Source organism: Brassica rapa, chromosome A02, assembly GCF_000309985.2.
Source record: "Brassica rapa cultivar Chiifu-401-42 chromosome A02, CAAS_Brap_v3.01, whole genome shotgun sequence".
Lineage (NCBI taxonomy): Eukaryota > Viridiplantae > Streptophyta > Magnoliopsida > Brassicales > Brassicaceae > Brassica > Brassica rapa.
Genome location: NC_024796.2, coordinates 4016993 through 4032751, shown reverse-complemented (window position 1 = coordinate 4032751; position 15759 = coordinate 4016993). Strand labels below are relative to the sequence as shown.

The 15759-nt window shown below is 32.4% G+C and overlaps 3 protein-coding genes across 5 annotated transcripts; all 3 read left to right on the top strand.

Moving 5' to 3' along the window:
* The first annotated feature begins 4832 nt into the window (after nt 1–4832).
* LOC103851305 lies at nt 4833–6477 on the top strand. 2 transcript variants are annotated; one of them, XM_009128147.3, is made up of 2 exons: nt 4833–5394; nt 6178–6477. In XM_009128147.3, the coding sequence occupies exons 1-2, from the start codon at nt 4933–4935 to the stop codon at nt 6193–6195; spliced, it is 480 nt and encodes a 159-aa protein (XP_009126395.1). In that variant the 5' UTR covers nt 4833–4932; the 3' UTR covers nt 6196–6477. The 2 variants fall into 2 exon arrangements, with proteins under 2 accessions (XP_009126395.1, XP_009126394.1); XM_009128146.3 differs by having other exon boundaries at nt 4838–5394; nt 6183–6477.
* Nucleotides 6478–6987: 510 nt separating this feature from the next.
* Nucleotides 6988–8666, top strand: LOC103851304 (chaperonin-like RbcX protein 2, chloroplastic). Its single transcript, XM_009128145.3, has 5 exons — nt 6988–7454; nt 7522–7613; nt 7918–7975; nt 8186–8251; nt 8337–8666. The coding sequence occupies exons 1-5, from the start codon at nt 7191–7193 to the stop codon at nt 8457–8459; spliced, it is 603 nt and encodes a 200-aa protein (XP_009126393.1). The 5' UTR covers nt 6988–7190; the 3' UTR covers nt 8460–8666.
* Nucleotides 8667–8901: 235 nt separating this feature from the next.
* On the top strand, nt 8902–15543 carry LOC103851303 (homeobox-leucine zipper protein HDG8-like). Of its 2 annotated transcripts, XM_009128144.3 has the most exons (10): nt 8902–10533; nt 10616–10733; nt 10812–10982; nt 11524–11955; nt 12243–12347; nt 12474–12677; nt 12771–12951; nt 13155–13414; nt 13626–13715; nt 13815–14281. In XM_009128144.3, the coding sequence occupies exons 1-10, from the start codon at nt 10415–10417 to the stop codon at nt 14181–14183; spliced, it is 2049 nt and encodes a 682-aa protein (XP_009126392.2). In that variant the 5' UTR covers nt 8902–10414; the 3' UTR covers nt 14184–14281. The 2 variants fall into 2 exon arrangements, with proteins under 2 accessions (XP_009126392.2, XP_033141346.1); XM_033285455.1 differs by having other exon boundaries at nt 12474–12951; nt 13815–15543.
* Nucleotides 15544–15759: the final 216 nt, after the last annotated feature.

Genomic DNA, 15759 nt, shown 5'->3' with positions numbered 1-15759 from the left:
CTATATTACTTTATTTATAGTACTAAAAATCTATATTTTGTTTATAGGTTTGGTTGCAGTAAAATTACAAATATGTCAATACCAAATAATATATATGTTTTATTATCCATTTAACTAAGTTATTTGAAATTTTCAAAAACAAATAAACATTTGAAACTAATTAAAAAAAGAGTCTAAACATACTTCAATTTATTCAAGAAAAAATTAAACGTACATTGATGTAAACAGATTCATTTTTATCTGAAATATTATTTAAACTTAAAAATAAAAACATTTTTGAAAATTTACACTTAAAAAACATTTTTTAGTATATTATAGGATGCATGTCTTCATAAGAAAAAAACTCTTTAATAAACAAATGCATTTTCATGTAAAATAAAATTTTAAATAGAGAAAAATTGAAAATAATAAAAAGAAATATTCATAAACTGTTCAATTGTTACGTGAAAATACCCCATAACTTAAAATTTATAACCAGTTGGTAAAAAAACACACACATTGAAGGTTCTATGCATGTTCTAAGTTATTATCTTGAACACATTAATTAAAAAATATATGCTACTTTGCATAAATTATATTTTTATATAAAACATCTTCTTATTGCTTCAAAGAAGTTTATACGCCACAAAAGAGAAAAAAAATATATCCTGACTTTCCATAGACTTTTAAAATGAATAATATTAAGTAAAATGAGAAAATAACCAAAAATTATCAATAAAATATTTAAATGAAAAAGACACATAAATACATATATTATATATTGTTCAACTAATAATATTTGTAAACAACCTTATTAGTAACATTTATTTTATTTTACTGATTGTTATACCAACAAAATTAGAACTAAAGTCACATGAATTAATTTTTACAGAATAAAAGATTCTTGACCAACAAGATTTTCACTCAAAATGACATTAATACATTGTTTTTAGCATCATCGTCAATGTATATTATTTTTTGTGTATATTATTTATTTAATATCATAAATATTTTTATAAATAGAATTATCATTTTATGTATTCATAATAACTTAGAAGTTCGACTAATTCGGTTAATGATTTATTTAGAATATTTGAAACATTTTTATTAAACATTATAAAAGAATATTATATAAACCAACAATCAACTCTTCTTGATACCTAATAAATAATCAAATTTATTATTGATATATAAAATATATATTCATAGTATTAAATATATTTATATAAAACTTTATGTTCCGGTTATATTTATATTAGAATAAATATTGCATACAAGTGTGTCTCCATCTTTTAAGGTTTCTTCTTACAATTGTTACATGATCTTTAGTTCCAACCATTTCCTGAACAAATTTCAATTATTTTTTCATGACATTTAAATAAATTTTCCTATTAAAAGACCATACTAGAATTACTAGTTTGTATATATATATATATGCTCTTTTTCTGAGAAAAAATATCACGGAAATTGGATACCGTAGCAAAAGCCTGTTGACTTATATTTACTGGTCCCTTCTCATTTGTATGCCATCTAAATTTGTCCAATTCACAGTAACTAAAAGGAAACGATTGTAGTTTTTGGTAAATGTATGCTACATGGATCAAACATGTGTTCATAATCATGTATATGCACATGGTCTGTTAGGAACACGGTAACCGTTGTTGCGTAAAGGTTCTGGAAATTAGAAATGTTTCTTCCAATACTCTAAAAACACACGCTTGAATGTTCTGAATAGATTCATGCACGAATAATATGCTTTGTATATTCAAGAGTTTTAGTGACATGTGCATGCGTGAGATAGAATATTATAGATTCTGCGTTTAAGTTGACGGTTCCTAAGTTTTTTTTTTTGAAAATAACGGTTCCTAAGTTTTTAGTATGAAAAGTCACCAATCCTTGATACTAATGTGTGCATGCATAAATAGTTCTGAGAAATTAAATGATATGCAAGCGGTTGACTTTTGTGATGGTTGCGATGTGAAAAGTCACAAATAAAAGTTGTGAGTACCAAGAGTCAGTTGGTGAATTGATTCAACATCAAACCAAATCAAACATGGATCACGATTGCTATCTTTTTTTTTTTTAAATAAAATAAAATGTTAGGGTTGAATTAGAACAAGTCTAAATTAATGTCATGGTTTGATTTCTCACATGAATCATAAAGTATAATCATCACATCCTTTCTTATGCAGTCGAAGTAATATTGAGATATAAATACTCGGAAATGTTATCGGTTTTTCAAACAAAATTTACATGTTTAGGTTAAGATATAAGCACAACAAAAAGAGTTCATGTTTATATGTGTTTTTCAAAAGACACGACTCTTTCTCATTTTTTTTGAAACCAAAAGACACAACCCTTTCAAAATAAAATTTCTTAAAAAATTTATATATTATCTTTGTTACATTCTTTTGCCATTGCTCTTACCCCCATTCAATTTTATGTCCTACAATCTACAAGTTTTCTGCGTCACTTACGGTGGCTATAGCGGTTTCAATCGATATCTTTTTAGATGAAGTGAACAAAAAAAAAAGCCAAAAAAGTTGTGAGTCATCGAAGTACACTTCCCAGTACATTTTGCACCCAAAAGGAGAAAAAAGTATGAATCAATTAACAGCTCTTTGTTTTTGATCATATGTTTGTTGATAACCCAAGAGAGATATCATGGGATTAATGAGATCACCAACAGCATAAAAAAGCCATCGATAAAAGCATGAGAAACATATGGTAGACTAAACGGTAGACGATATAAAGAAGAAAAAAATCGATTCTTCATCAAAAGATGAACTTGATGATACACGAGAAACATCAATGAGAGTATTCTTTTTTTTTTTGGCAATAATCACGTGGAAAAGGTTTGGTGCCTGTTGGCTCTTACTTCGCGCGCCGTCAGAGAAGATGACGGTTTCTAATATTCTCCTCTCTACACGAGGAAGTCTATTTTTTAGTTTTTACTGGTTTAGATTAATATTTACACGTGAATTATATATGTAAGTTATACAAATATATATATATATATATATATATATATAAGGCATATGTTCGTTAAAATAAATTCTTCTCTTACAATGGTTACTTTATTTTATGATTATTCTATATTGTTCTTAAAAAGACATCTTCCATCGCGGAGAATTCTATGAAACATATATTTTGTACTCTATTTCCGTTACATAATATTTTGCATCCATTATTTTTTTTCTAAAATTAAGTTAATTTAATTTCGTATTTTTGGGTTATAATATGGGGGAACTCACTTTTAAGTTTTCTTATATCACCATTCTATATAGGATTTTTTAAATTAAATGTTTCTGAAAATAATATGTAAATATATGATTTCAGTAAAATTATTAATAATATATATATATATATAGCATAACTTATTACAACCAAAATCTTATATTATTTGGTTTATATGTACAAAGGGGTATATATATATAAATTATTAATCTATAATAAAACAATTGTATATAATAGTAAACCTGTCTTTTTTTAACCGTTGATATCATCATTTTTTCATAGAGAAAATAATTAATTAACATCCAACATTGGAGTTTGTTCCTAATCTATAATAATCTAATGGTCATGATTTCATTTCCTTAATATGATATTATAGTTTCACTTAATCAAAAGACATGTTTATTCTTTGAAGAGTTGCATATTTCCAAAAACTTAACTATTGAACCCTTTTATAATTGAAAAGTTGTATATTTTCATAAACTTAATCAGTGAAACCTTTCATAATAGAAACTTAAAAAAAAAATCATCCACTTGAGCAAGACATGTTTATTCATTAAAGAAGTATATTTTCAAAAATTAACCATTAAATCCTTTCATTAAACTCTTTCCTTGAACCTTTTCATAATAAAATAGGTGTATATTTTTTAGAAAGTTAACCATTCGACCATATCTTACTGAAACTTATAAAAAAATTATATATTGTCTCTTCATCCTATCTCTGTTTCTTTCTTTCTTGAATCTCTATATCTGATCACTCCTACATTATCGGGATATAAAAATTGAAACAACGTCCTATAATAATTGTATTCGTTTTAACACTGTCCGTGAACATTCTGTTGTTCATGGCACTTAATTTTTTTAAACTTGTAGATGCAAGAACGTAATTGCAATAGTATGGATGATTAAGTGTAACTTTTCTAAAACCTCTAAATGTATCATATGAGTTTGTGATAACATAGATCTCTTCTTTTCAAATACATTAATAGAAGTACTACTTGAAATAACAGAGTTTTTTTGTTTGGTGTAATTGAAATAACAGAGTTATCATACTAGAAGGGTTGATCAAACTAAAATATACCGATAAATAATAGTCGCTTTCTTCTAATACTCACAACTTCTCGCTTTTTAAAAGATACTTATGAATAGTCACAACTCTTAGACAATTTTTAGAAGGACACAACCTTACAACATATAATTTTTAAAAAAGACACAACCCTCTACACATATTTTTCAAAAGACACAACTTTTCAACATAACTGAAGTTCACAACCTTAGGAATTAATTGGAAAAGACACAACCTTACAACATAGAACTTTAAGAAAAGACACAATCTTTTACACTTCTTTTTCAAAAGACACAACATTTCTAACATAACTAAAGTTCACAACCTTATGAATTAATTGGAAAAGACACAACCTTACAACATAGAACTTTTAGAAAAGACACAACCCTTTATACATCTTTTATAAAAAACACAACCTTTCAACATAAGTGAATTCACAGCCTTTGAAATTAATTGGGATTGCTATTATTAGTAGATTAGTGATAAAAATATATTTATGGTTAAATTTAATATACTTTTAAATGTTTAAAAACATTAAAAACTTGATTTGAGTTGAATTTTGTTGGTTTTGCGTGACAAAAGGGAGACAGACCATCAAAATCTCCAGAAGTCTCTCTCTCTCTCCTTCTTCTTCTCTAATCCTCCAACAAAGCATGGCCCTCCACCGCTTCTCTTTCTCAACCCTCTTCCTCTCTCTCACCCTCCTCACCACAACGACCCTCTCCCTCTCTCTCTCCACCGTCTACGACCTCCTCCCCAAATACGGCCTCCCGAGCGGCCTCCTGCCCGACTCCGTCACCAACTTCACCCTCTCCGACGACGGCCGGTTCGTCGTCTGCTTAGCCAGGTCCTGCGAAATCGAATTCGACTACCGCGTTCGCTACGAGAAGACCGTGTCCGGACGGATCAGCTACGGGTCCATCACGGAGCTCGAGGGCATTCAGGTGAAGCGGCTCTTTATCTGGTTGGATGTGGATGAGATCAAGGTCGATCTGCCTCCCACGGATTCGATCTACTTCAAGGTTGGGTTTATCAACAAGAAGCTTGGTATTGACCAGTTCAGGACTGTGCATTCGTGCGGTGTCTCTGGATGTTCTTGGAAGAGTTTTCTCCAGGTAAAGTTGATTTCTTTAACCTAGATAAGATCTTGCGTTTGTGGGTTTTTGAAATTTATCTCAAAGTTGGGAACTTTATGGAGTTTTGATCGGTTTTTGACTTGGATGATCGAGAAGCTAATTTAAAGTTCCTGACTTTTTGGTAATAGCTAATCAATTTGACAGCTCAAATTTGCTTCAGCTGATATGAATGAAGTCTCTTTATGGGTTTTGTTTAGGATTCTAGAGGATGTATTGGAGAAGGATACTGATTAGATTCTTGAATCTCTGAGTTTCTGGGTTCTAATCTCTAGTGGATCTTTAACTGGAACCTATTAGTACGTGTATTCATTGGAAAGGGTTGATGGATTTGTAGATTGTTTCCTCTTTGTGTTTGGGATTGTAAATGAACAAAATGTAAGCTTTTTCCTTTAAAGTTTAAACCAAACCAACGACAAAGGGTAAAAGCAAAAAAAGCTTGAAAAAGGGTTTTAAAAGATCATCTCTTTTGAGACAATAAGAGAAGATACTTTCTCATAGCTGTTTTTGAATCGTAGATAGGTTGCATTCCGTTGAAACTGAAAGTATCTGGTTAATTAGCTTCTCTTTTTGCTAATTTAGCTCGTAGTGGTAGCCTAAGAGGTAGCTGATAAACCTGAAATGCTGTTTGTTTGAATGCTATTCACAAGCCTCGATCTAATGTTATGGCTTTTGGTTTGGTTTCTCTGAGTGTTTATTGCCTTAGATCCTTTTAAAACCAGCCGCACCTGACTAACAGAAGTTTTTGTTTTACTTTTTGAAAAGGGCAGCTTCCAGGAATGATGAATGAAGCTGAGATGCTAATCACCGAGTAACTACTCTCAACAATCACTCAACACCACACAACGGTGGAGTCGAGTGTTAGTCAGTCAACTTTGTACATATACGTTTCCACGAAAAAAAATCTGTATCTAGACAACATGACTAAATGTTTCCCGAGTTCGTTCATCACCACCAAAATAAGACTCTGGCCGTTCAAGTTCCCGACTACTATTTTAGTTGTATAATGTATGTCATAACAGAGTTGAAGGTGCATTCTAAGAACATAGATCATTTCAAGTAGAATCATTACACATAGATCCGATCGAAAAACTGTTTTTTTTTCACCCATTCACATACCATTATAATACTAAGAACACGTTTTTAGTTCGAGACCATTCACGTGTACATTGAGCTCGAACTCGTGGCTGTTGCGACTCTCTTCCTTTTGAGATGGCCATGTGCTATATAGGTTGTCCATTACTTTGGTGTTGTTCCTCATTTACGCAAAGTTACAATAAGACAATAAGTACAAACGTGTCCATGTGAACCCGTAAGCCCACCCGGTGGTTTTCTACTTTGCTTTTGCATTGTTGGTAGAGACGGTTTTTAGTTTTTCTTATATTTTAACTAAAAAAAATTAAGAATCGTTTCTTGAATAAGATATATAAAAATCGCTACTTAAATAAAAGATATAAGAACTGTCTCTTAGCCAAAAAAATGTTTAAAAAAAAGTGTCAAATAATGAGTTAAGAACGGGCCAAGAGACCAAGGTTAATCATATCTTTAGAAAAAAAAAAAAATATAATAAAATATCTAAAGAACTTGTCCCTGATTTTGACTGGCTAGTATTCAACGGCCATTTTCCATCTTACACACCCAACTCGTGTCTTCTCTCTCTTTTGTTCTGTTTCTCTGTTTTGTTCTTGCTCTGATTCTTACCATTGTTCCACCAACTGTTTCTTGATTTCTGATCGAAAAAGGGGGAAAAAGTTTTGATCTTTGTGCTGTTTGGAGTAATGGTGGGTGCTCTGTTTGTTGTTAACTCATCGGTGATGGATTCATGTTTATGTAAGGATGCTCACACGAGGAGCAAGAAGAAGATCCTTGGCAGTACAAGAAAGCTGGAACTTGGGAGCTCTTTTACTGGTTCGGGCATTGTTTTCAGGCTTTCTTCGAAGCGTGTACCGAGGATAGCGAATCGGAGGAGCAAAAAGAAGCTCTTGATTGTGAGTGAGGACGTTGCTGGGAACTATGATGATACCTTTGGAGATGTCAAAACGGTGAGAAAGATCGTCTTTTTGAGAAGAGTCAAAATGTTTATGTCTCTTGACTTTTCTTGTTTTGCAGCAACTTATTAACTATTTCACTTACAAAGCTGTGAGGACGGTTCTTCATCAGCTCTATGAAATGAATCCTCCTCGATACACTTGGTTCTACAAGTGAGTTTCTTATTGCTTCTCTCCATGATCTAAATCTGAAATTTTTTTATTAGGATTGCATAAACAAAAAAACACTTAGACCATGATTAACCTCAGTCTCTTAACTGGGGTCCTTAGCTTCGGCTAAGAGATGGTTCATAGATTTTCTTAAATTTCTTCACCAAAAAATATAAAAAACAAAAAATAAATAAAAAAGTGTCAAAATTATGAGTTAAGAACCCCGGCTAAGAGACCGGGGTTAGTCATGTTAAGTGATCATTTTTTGGAATCTGATCTTTATGTGTCTGCTTTTGTTTTACAACAGTTACGTCGTATCAAACAGACCAACCGATGGTAAACGTTTCCTCCGCAAACTCGGCAAGGTAATCCTATAAGCCTAGTTGAATAAGTTAAGCAGCAGGTCTCTACTATATCTAGCGTAGGACTGTTTGTAGCTGATTGTAGCTCTGATGAGGTGGTTAGAGAGCAGTTAGTGAGGACTCTAGTATTTATAAAAGGGTTTGGATTAGCCTTTGTGTTGACAGTTCTTCTTACTTTAGGGAGTTGACAGTTTGTCATTAACTTACTTGTAGGAAAATCAGGAGCTTGCGGAAAGAGTGATGATCACGCGGCTCCACTTGTATGGCAAGTGGATCAAGGTACAATCTCCCGCCTCTCCGGTTTTGCCATGTGAACCAGAAGATACTCAAAACTAATCATGTATAGTTTTGTTGTTGCTTGTAGAAATGCGACCATGGGAAGATATACCAAGACATATCCGATGAGAACTTGGCTTTGATGCGTGAGCGCCTCATGGAGACCGTGATATGGCCTTCTGATGACTCGAGCTCAGAGGTAATTGGCTGAAGAAGGCTGTCACACTACAGCCATTTGCTTTCGTCAACTCGCTTCATAATTTTAGGACCTTGAGTTTCTTTTAGTTTGATTTACATATAAGATTACAGTCATTGAGCATTGTGTATATGTGTCTATTCTTTCTTGGCATGTACTGTTTATGATATATAAGGGGGAAGAAAACTATACCCTGCTTGTGCTCGGAAACTTTCTCAGTCATCCCTTAGGGTCACACCTCTCGCATTAACACTGATATGCCATATTAATTGACCAAACATGAACATGAAAGTCAAATAATTACAGCAGGCTAATAGCACTGGACATGAAGCAATTTCATTTATACCTTACCAATTTGATTCCACTATGAAAAAAGAAAATAACAGAAACAACTTCCTGACAGTTTAACTCGGAGGAAACAATTGGTTTAACCCTTTATACACCCTGAGACAACGCATAAGAGGTTGTGATGTGGATCATAGTGGGCACTACTTGATCAAAAGGAAGGAAACAAATAGGAATCAGATCATTCATAAGACTAGTGAGAGATTCAGCTGAAAGAAAGAGAGGTGATCAGGTGATAGTACTGCAGGGAAGTTGGTGAGCTCGAAGCTAGACTCGAATTCGGCGGTGGTGCTCCATCTAAACTCACCGTGCACAAGTGCTATCTATGCTTATTACGGTGTGTAAGCGTTTGGCTGATTTTCAAATACCTTTGATAGGTTCCACTCTTAACCGTAGCGGTTACGGTGTTACGTGTTAGCATTTGGCGGTTGCGTCAGCTGTTAACAAAATTTCTTACAACCTCTTTGCTTGGTTGGGAGGTGGTTTCAAGCGTTGTGTGACGCTGCGTACAACCCGTGCCTTGGTGTGGTAAGTGTCCGGAACCCTCCCTATTGGTCATCGAGAGCTTCAAAGATAGTGACGGTTACAAGTTCGGTGGAGTTAATTGGTAGTTAGCTACTCTGGAGACGACCGAGAAATTCCGGCATCTGAGGCAACAAAGAGAACCTCACTTTTTCGGGATTCTGGTTGATGGTTGAGAACAGTAACCAATTCTAAGGAATTTCGAAAACGGACTAGCGGAATGTGCCAGGTTTAGTGGGCGGACGAAGCTAGTTTTGTAATAGTTTGACTTTGAAAATTTTGTTCAAAAATTCCCAATTTTCGGGTTGAATTAATATATATTATTAAAAAAAATGTTTCACTTCGAACTAAATGCTGATTGGTTCACTGGCAAACGTTTTGGGAGTTTGGTTTGCTGACAGCTCGTTATCAAATACTACTAGTACTAACAGCTTTGATTGGTAAAACAATTTTAAAAAAAATTTGGTAAAAATTATTAAACATATAAAAAATATTTATAAAATGTTAATTATAAATATATTATTTTAATCTTATTTTTTAAAATTAATTAATATATAATTAAAATAAATATTTTTAATATAACTAATACTACCCGCAGTTCTGGCGGGTTTTAGCAGGACAGATGCGTCTTTTAGACTTTTTGTTTACGGGTCAAATGAGTTATTTTTCTGAATAAAAAATGATTTGATCCGTCGCTGGATGGGCGGATCAACTCGCAAACCCAACACTATATCTGGACCAATATTAATATGATGGTATGATTTTGATGAATCCAATCCAATCTGCTGGTCAAATGTGTAATATTTGAATATGGGAAAATCCATATAGCTTGATATTTGTAAAAAAGAAACAAGACAAATCTAGTATATATCTCTAATATATATTTGAATTAAAGAAAATTAAGAATTACCTTTTTTACATTTAATAGTTACTCACTCTAATAGTAATATCTATATTTTCCCTTCATTTCCATTTTATATACGTATATTTTTTTAATTAGCATTGCACCATCTTGTCCATATAAATGCGCACATACTTGTGAATTAACAAAAAAAACAGCATTGTTACGGAAGCAAATCTACTTCTCCTTTGTGAAGAACAAAATGGATTATGATGGTGCTGGAAACCAAGACAACGAACACTATACGTCAGTAAACGCCATGTCAAAAGAGAAGAGGATTTGTCATCGTCACAGTCCTCAACAGATCCAGATGCTAGAAGCGTAAATCTACTTATCAATCTTTATTAGTTTTGAAAATTTGTTGACTTTTTAATCACTGATTTTTAATTTCTTATGAATGAAGGTATTTCAAAGAATGTCCTCATCCAAACGAATCACAGAGACAAAAGTTCTGCAATGAGTTGAACCTTGGGATAGACCAAGTCAAATTTTGGTTTCAGAACAAAAGAACTCAAAGCAAAGTAACTATCTTAGCAAATTCTTTATATTTAATATTAAACTAAATTTTATTTTATTAATATATTTTTCATTTGCTATAGGCTCAAGATGAGAGAACTTCAAACATATTGCTTCGTGCAGAAAATGAAAAGCTCCAATGTGAAAATGCTGCGATGTTAGAGGCTTTAAAGAATGTGACTTGCCCACCTTGTGGCGGTCCTCCATTCGGCGGAGAGGAACGCGAACCTAATCTCCATAAGCTGCGTCTAGAGGTAATCATTCGATTTCATTTCTAAACTAGTGTTTTTAAAATTTGACCGACCTGAACTGGATTCAACCATGAACTAGTTACATAGTTGGATTGGATCTATTTATTGGTTCGACCATGATTAGTCACCGGATTGGATCTTAGAGTTATTAAACCAACACATATATCAATATTAGAATTTTGTGATACTTGTTTTGATCCATCATCATATTATTCATGTTGATTTATGAAACAAAATGATATTTATATCTACTCGAAAATGATAATATAACTTAAAAATTAGATACTGGTATGTTGAATATGATTACACGTATCAGATCAATAGTAAACTATTGGTTATATGATGTATATATTTTATTTATGTATTAACGATTGCTCAATATAATAATTTTGTAAACTCTACTTATTAACGAGAAGATTATTTTCAAACAAAGTAATCCATTATAATATAGTTGAAGCAATGGAGTAGTAGTATCATGAAAATGCAATTTTTTTTTTCTAACTGATAATCCATACTAATACATATGTTTTAAAATAAATTTTAGGGTGACAGCTTGGTGGCAGCCAAGAACAAGTATCGACAAACCATGTTGGACTCACTCACTTCTGTTCAAAGACAGCAAACTTTTGAAGCTCTCACCTCATACGGAACGAATCCATACAATCCCTTCGAGCAACCTAGCTCATCAGAATCTCAAACCATCCAACCACAACTACTATCCCAAATGGATATACCGCAGCTGTCTGAAACTGCGGCAATTGCGGTTGAAGAGCTTAAGCAGCTATTTCTTACCGATGAAGCTCTTTGGGTTATGTCGTCTATCGAAGGAACATATGTGATTGATCAAGAGAGCTATGAGAAGTTCTCGCACTCAATCAAACATTTCAGGAACTTGAGTGCTCGTGTCGAGTCTTCTAAAGATGTCACGGTGGTTCCTATTGAGGCAACAAGCTTGATCGATATGTTCTTAGATTTGGTATGTATTCAATTATGCAAAATAAATACTAGGATTATATCAATTAGAGAAAATTAACTGCTGCATTTGCATCTGATATCTGTTTTTAATATGAATTCTCAAACTTTATATTATACATATTTTTCTGAATCAATTAGAAGACAATGCATTTTAATCGGACATTTCTTCTTATTTTTGCAGTTTTCAATAGTTTAAATGTGTTTTGGAGAAAAATGATACACTCCTTAGTGCTGGTCCTGCTGGACATAGTTATAGACAAATGTGACATGCACTTTTTTTTATTGTAGGAGAAATGGAAAATGCTTTTTCCAACGATCGTGAACAAGGCCGAGATGATTCATACGCTCGGATCCGAGCTTCCAATAAAAGAAAACTGCAATGTCTTGCAAATGGTAAGAAGTATTTTCATTGTGGAACTTAAAAATGTTATCAATCAAATTAGTTATGAACTATATATGGTCCTACTCTAAAATCTGATTCGATCTTAATATATGTGATATATTTTTGAATGTTGATAGATATGGGAGCAACTACACATATTGTCGCCACTAGTGCCACCAAGGGAGTTTATGATCGTAAGATGCTGCCAACAGATCGGTGAAGGGCTCTGGATTATTGCTGATGTGTCACAACACATCGTTAACTCTGACCAAGTCAGTCCGTCTTGTTATAAACGTCCTTCTGGTTGTCTCATCCGATCCTTGCCCAATGCTCACACCGAGGTGTCTATCGCCTCAAACGATCTCAACATGTCTATAAATCCGTACAAATGTATACATTATATTATCTTATTTGATGTTACTGAAATATTTCAGGTAAGTTGGATAGAGCATGTGGAAGTGGACCATACAGCCGATACACATAGGATGTATCGAGAGCTTGTAAGTGGCGGTTCGGGCTATGGAGCTAGGCGTTGGATCGTCACCCTTGAGAGAATGTGTGAGAGAATGGCTCTCTCCACCATCCTAATCATGCCGGCTACTGACTGGAGTGAAAGTATGTTTCAAGTATTCTTAACTTTACTAATTATATATGTATTTCTTCTTATAATCAATATTTTAATTTGTGATAGTGAAAAAGTCTCACAGGTATCAAAGAAAATTAACTTAACATTATAATGTCGAATAATTTGTATTCTAATTTGTGATAGTGGAAAAAGTCTCACTGATGTTAATGATAAAGCTATAATGTTTTGACAGCTATACCGACAGTGGAAGGAAGAAAGAGTGTGATGAAATTAGGGGAAAGAATGGTGAAAATCTTCAGCGAAATGTTGATCATGTCCGGGAAAATTGAGTTCCCGCAGCAATCGAAAGGCGGAGTCAGAATCTTGATCCGGATGAACATGAAACCCGGTCAAATACCCGGTTTAGTTGCCAGTGCTGCATCTTGTCTCTCAATCCCTCTCACTCCTTTGCAAGTCTTCAACAGCCTGAGAAGCAACGACACTCGTCACCAGGTTTCTTTATTTTATTTTTATTCTACGACAAAAGGCATTCTATAGGTTTCTGTATTTCCTTTACATGCATGCATCCAATGGTCTCGAAGAATGGAACATCTAATCTATGCTATTATCCCCTATTGAAATTAGCTTCAGATTAGCATGTTTTTCCCTCTTATCGTTGTCTTGAGTCGCGTCTTAACAACAAACCACGTTTGCATGCAAACAGTGGGACGTTCTTTGTCATGGAAACGCTATCACTGAGACCGCTCGCATTTTCACCGGATCAAGTGGAACAAACTACATCAACCTACTCCAGGTACATACAATCCCTAAACTGTCTCTTAATAACTAATCTTTCGTTGTTGTATACATAAATCATCTAATAATCTTTACTTGTATTTATATCCAATATTAGCCTACACCACCATGGGATATTGGACAGAATATGGTACAAGAACCACACAAGACGATGATGGTGCTACAAGAGTGTTACATGGACGCATTAGGAGGCATGATAGTGTACTCTCCTCTCGACATGGCTACAATGAGTATCGCTGCCTCTGGGGAAGTCGACCCTTTGAATATTCCAATCCTTCCTTCTGGCTTCACCATCTCAAGCGACAACAATCGGGGAACTGTACTCATGTTGGCTTTTCAGATTCTTATCTCTGATGAAAATAGTAAGACCAGAAATGTGAGTGAGAATACAGCAGACAAAGTGAGTAGATTGATTAGCCAAACTGTTCAAAGCATCAAGGTCATGCTCAATTGTCCTCCTGAGTGAGAGAATATTCTCTAGAGGATTCTCTTTTGTTTTATTTATGCTTTTGGTAGAGATATTTTTATTTATGCTGGATTTTGGATGATTTGATTGCTTATGATGATTTTTCAAAGACATGATTTTTATGTTTTTCTTTTAAAATGTTTTTATTGTTTGGGCCTTTTGGTTGGTTATAACAAATTTTCCATAGAAAATGTTTAAACTCATAAATCAAACATTTTTTTGTACGATTAACTCAAAATTTTGAAACTAAAACACCAAAAAATACTGACAGTAATTTTGTAAAATTTTCTATTAAGTCAAAATAATTTAAGAATGTTTTTCGGAGTAATAAAACAATATGAAAGTATTTAAAAATGTAAGAAAATGAATACTATTAAAACAGAATCCTATAATTTTCAAGTTATTTACAAGACATTGCCATTTTCTTATTTAATTTTTTTAAAAATTAAATTCACCCAAGTCATTAAAACCAATTATATTGCTACCAGTTTAAAATCGGCTCCACTACTTATATTATAGATTTTGTTCCTAGCAAATAGGTAAATTTTAATTTAATGGTGAATCACTGATTCGCATCTGAATTGGTTAGTTTTTAAAACATTAGAAAGCCTAAATATTATAAGTTGGCATCGCTGAAAAATATAGAAAAACTTATAAGTGAATTTTGCAACAAAAAAGAATTTGGGGGATCAAAATTAATATTTTGCTCATATATTGGTAATCCAAAACATATAGAAAAACTATTAAACAAATTCACAAAACACATGATATAAATTTTAAAGTACAACTTTATATGTTATAAAAATAAATATTTTAAAAGAGACAACTGCGCGTTCTCAAACAACGAATAAATTAAAAAAAAATACACAGTAGAATTATAATTAAAAAATCATTTTTAAAATTATATGAGGATTAATTTATAAATTTTAAAATCATTTTCAACATAGAATAATATTATTTAAACATAAAAAATCAACAAAACTATATATTTATTACATAATGAAATGTTAAAACATATTTTCTTATAATTATGAATTAGTTATCATTTTAATAGAAAAATAAAAGCGTATGTCAAAATCTAGTAAGGGAAATACCCAAAGATATCACTAAAAAAATTTTGGTCACAAATTAAAGCGGTAAAAATACGTTTATACCCTTAGGGTTAACTAATCCAAACTTTAGGGGGTTAGAGTTAAGGAGTGGGATTTGGGATTGAAATTTAAAATTTTATAAAATAAAAAATAAATATTAAAAATTTGAAAAAAAATTTAAAAATAGTTTCAAAAAGTATTATCGAATTAAAATAAGAAAATTTGAAAAAAAATTCGTAAAAAAAAATTTCAAAAAAAAATTTAGAAAAAGTTCGAATTCGAAGTTTTTTTTTAAATTTTTTTTTAATTTTTTTAATTTTTTATTTGTTTAGAGTACTAGGATTTTTTTACTTATTAAATGTAATATTTTGATCACTTTCTTTGTTGTGGTCTGTTTTTGTGACTAAAACTGTAAAATGATATATTTATGAGAATTTGCCCATCAGATAAAGTAGTACAACTGACCAAGCATATTCCGAATAACC

Excerpts from the sequence above, each read along its gene's own strand:
- LOC103851305 (XM_009128146.3), top strand. The coding sequence starts at position 4,933 with ATGGCCCTCCACCGCTTCTCTTTCTCAACCCTCTTCCTCTCTCTCACC. Across the intron at positions 5,395-6,182 it reads CTTGGAAGAGTTTTCTCCAG|CTTCCAGGAATGATGAATGA; the intron begins GTAAAGTTGATT and ends TGAAAAGGGCAG.
- LOC103851304 (XM_009128145.3), top strand. The coding sequence starts at position 7,191 with ATGGTGGGTGCTCTGTTTGTTGTTAACTCATCGGTGATGGATTCATGT. Across the intron at positions 7,455-7,521 it reads CCTTTGGAGATGTCAAAACG|CAACTTATTAACTATTTCAC; the intron begins GTGAGAAAGATC and ends CTTGTTTTGCAG. Across the intron at positions 8,252-8,336 it reads TGTATGGCAAGTGGATCAAG|AAATGCGACCATGGGAAGAT; the intron begins GTACAATCTCCC and ends TGTTGCTTGTAG.
- LOC103851303 (XM_033285455.1), top strand. The coding sequence starts at position 10,415 with ATGGATTATGATGGTGCTGGAAACCAAGACAACGAACACTATACGTCA. Across the intron at positions 10,534-10,615 it reads CAGATCCAGATGCTAGAAGC|GTATTTCAAAGAATGTCCTC; the intron begins GTAAATCTACTT and ends TTATGAATGAAG. Across the intron at positions 10,983-11,523 it reads TCCATAAGCTGCGTCTAGAG|GGTGACAGCTTGGTGGCAGC; the intron begins GTAATCATTCGA and ends AATAAATTTTAG.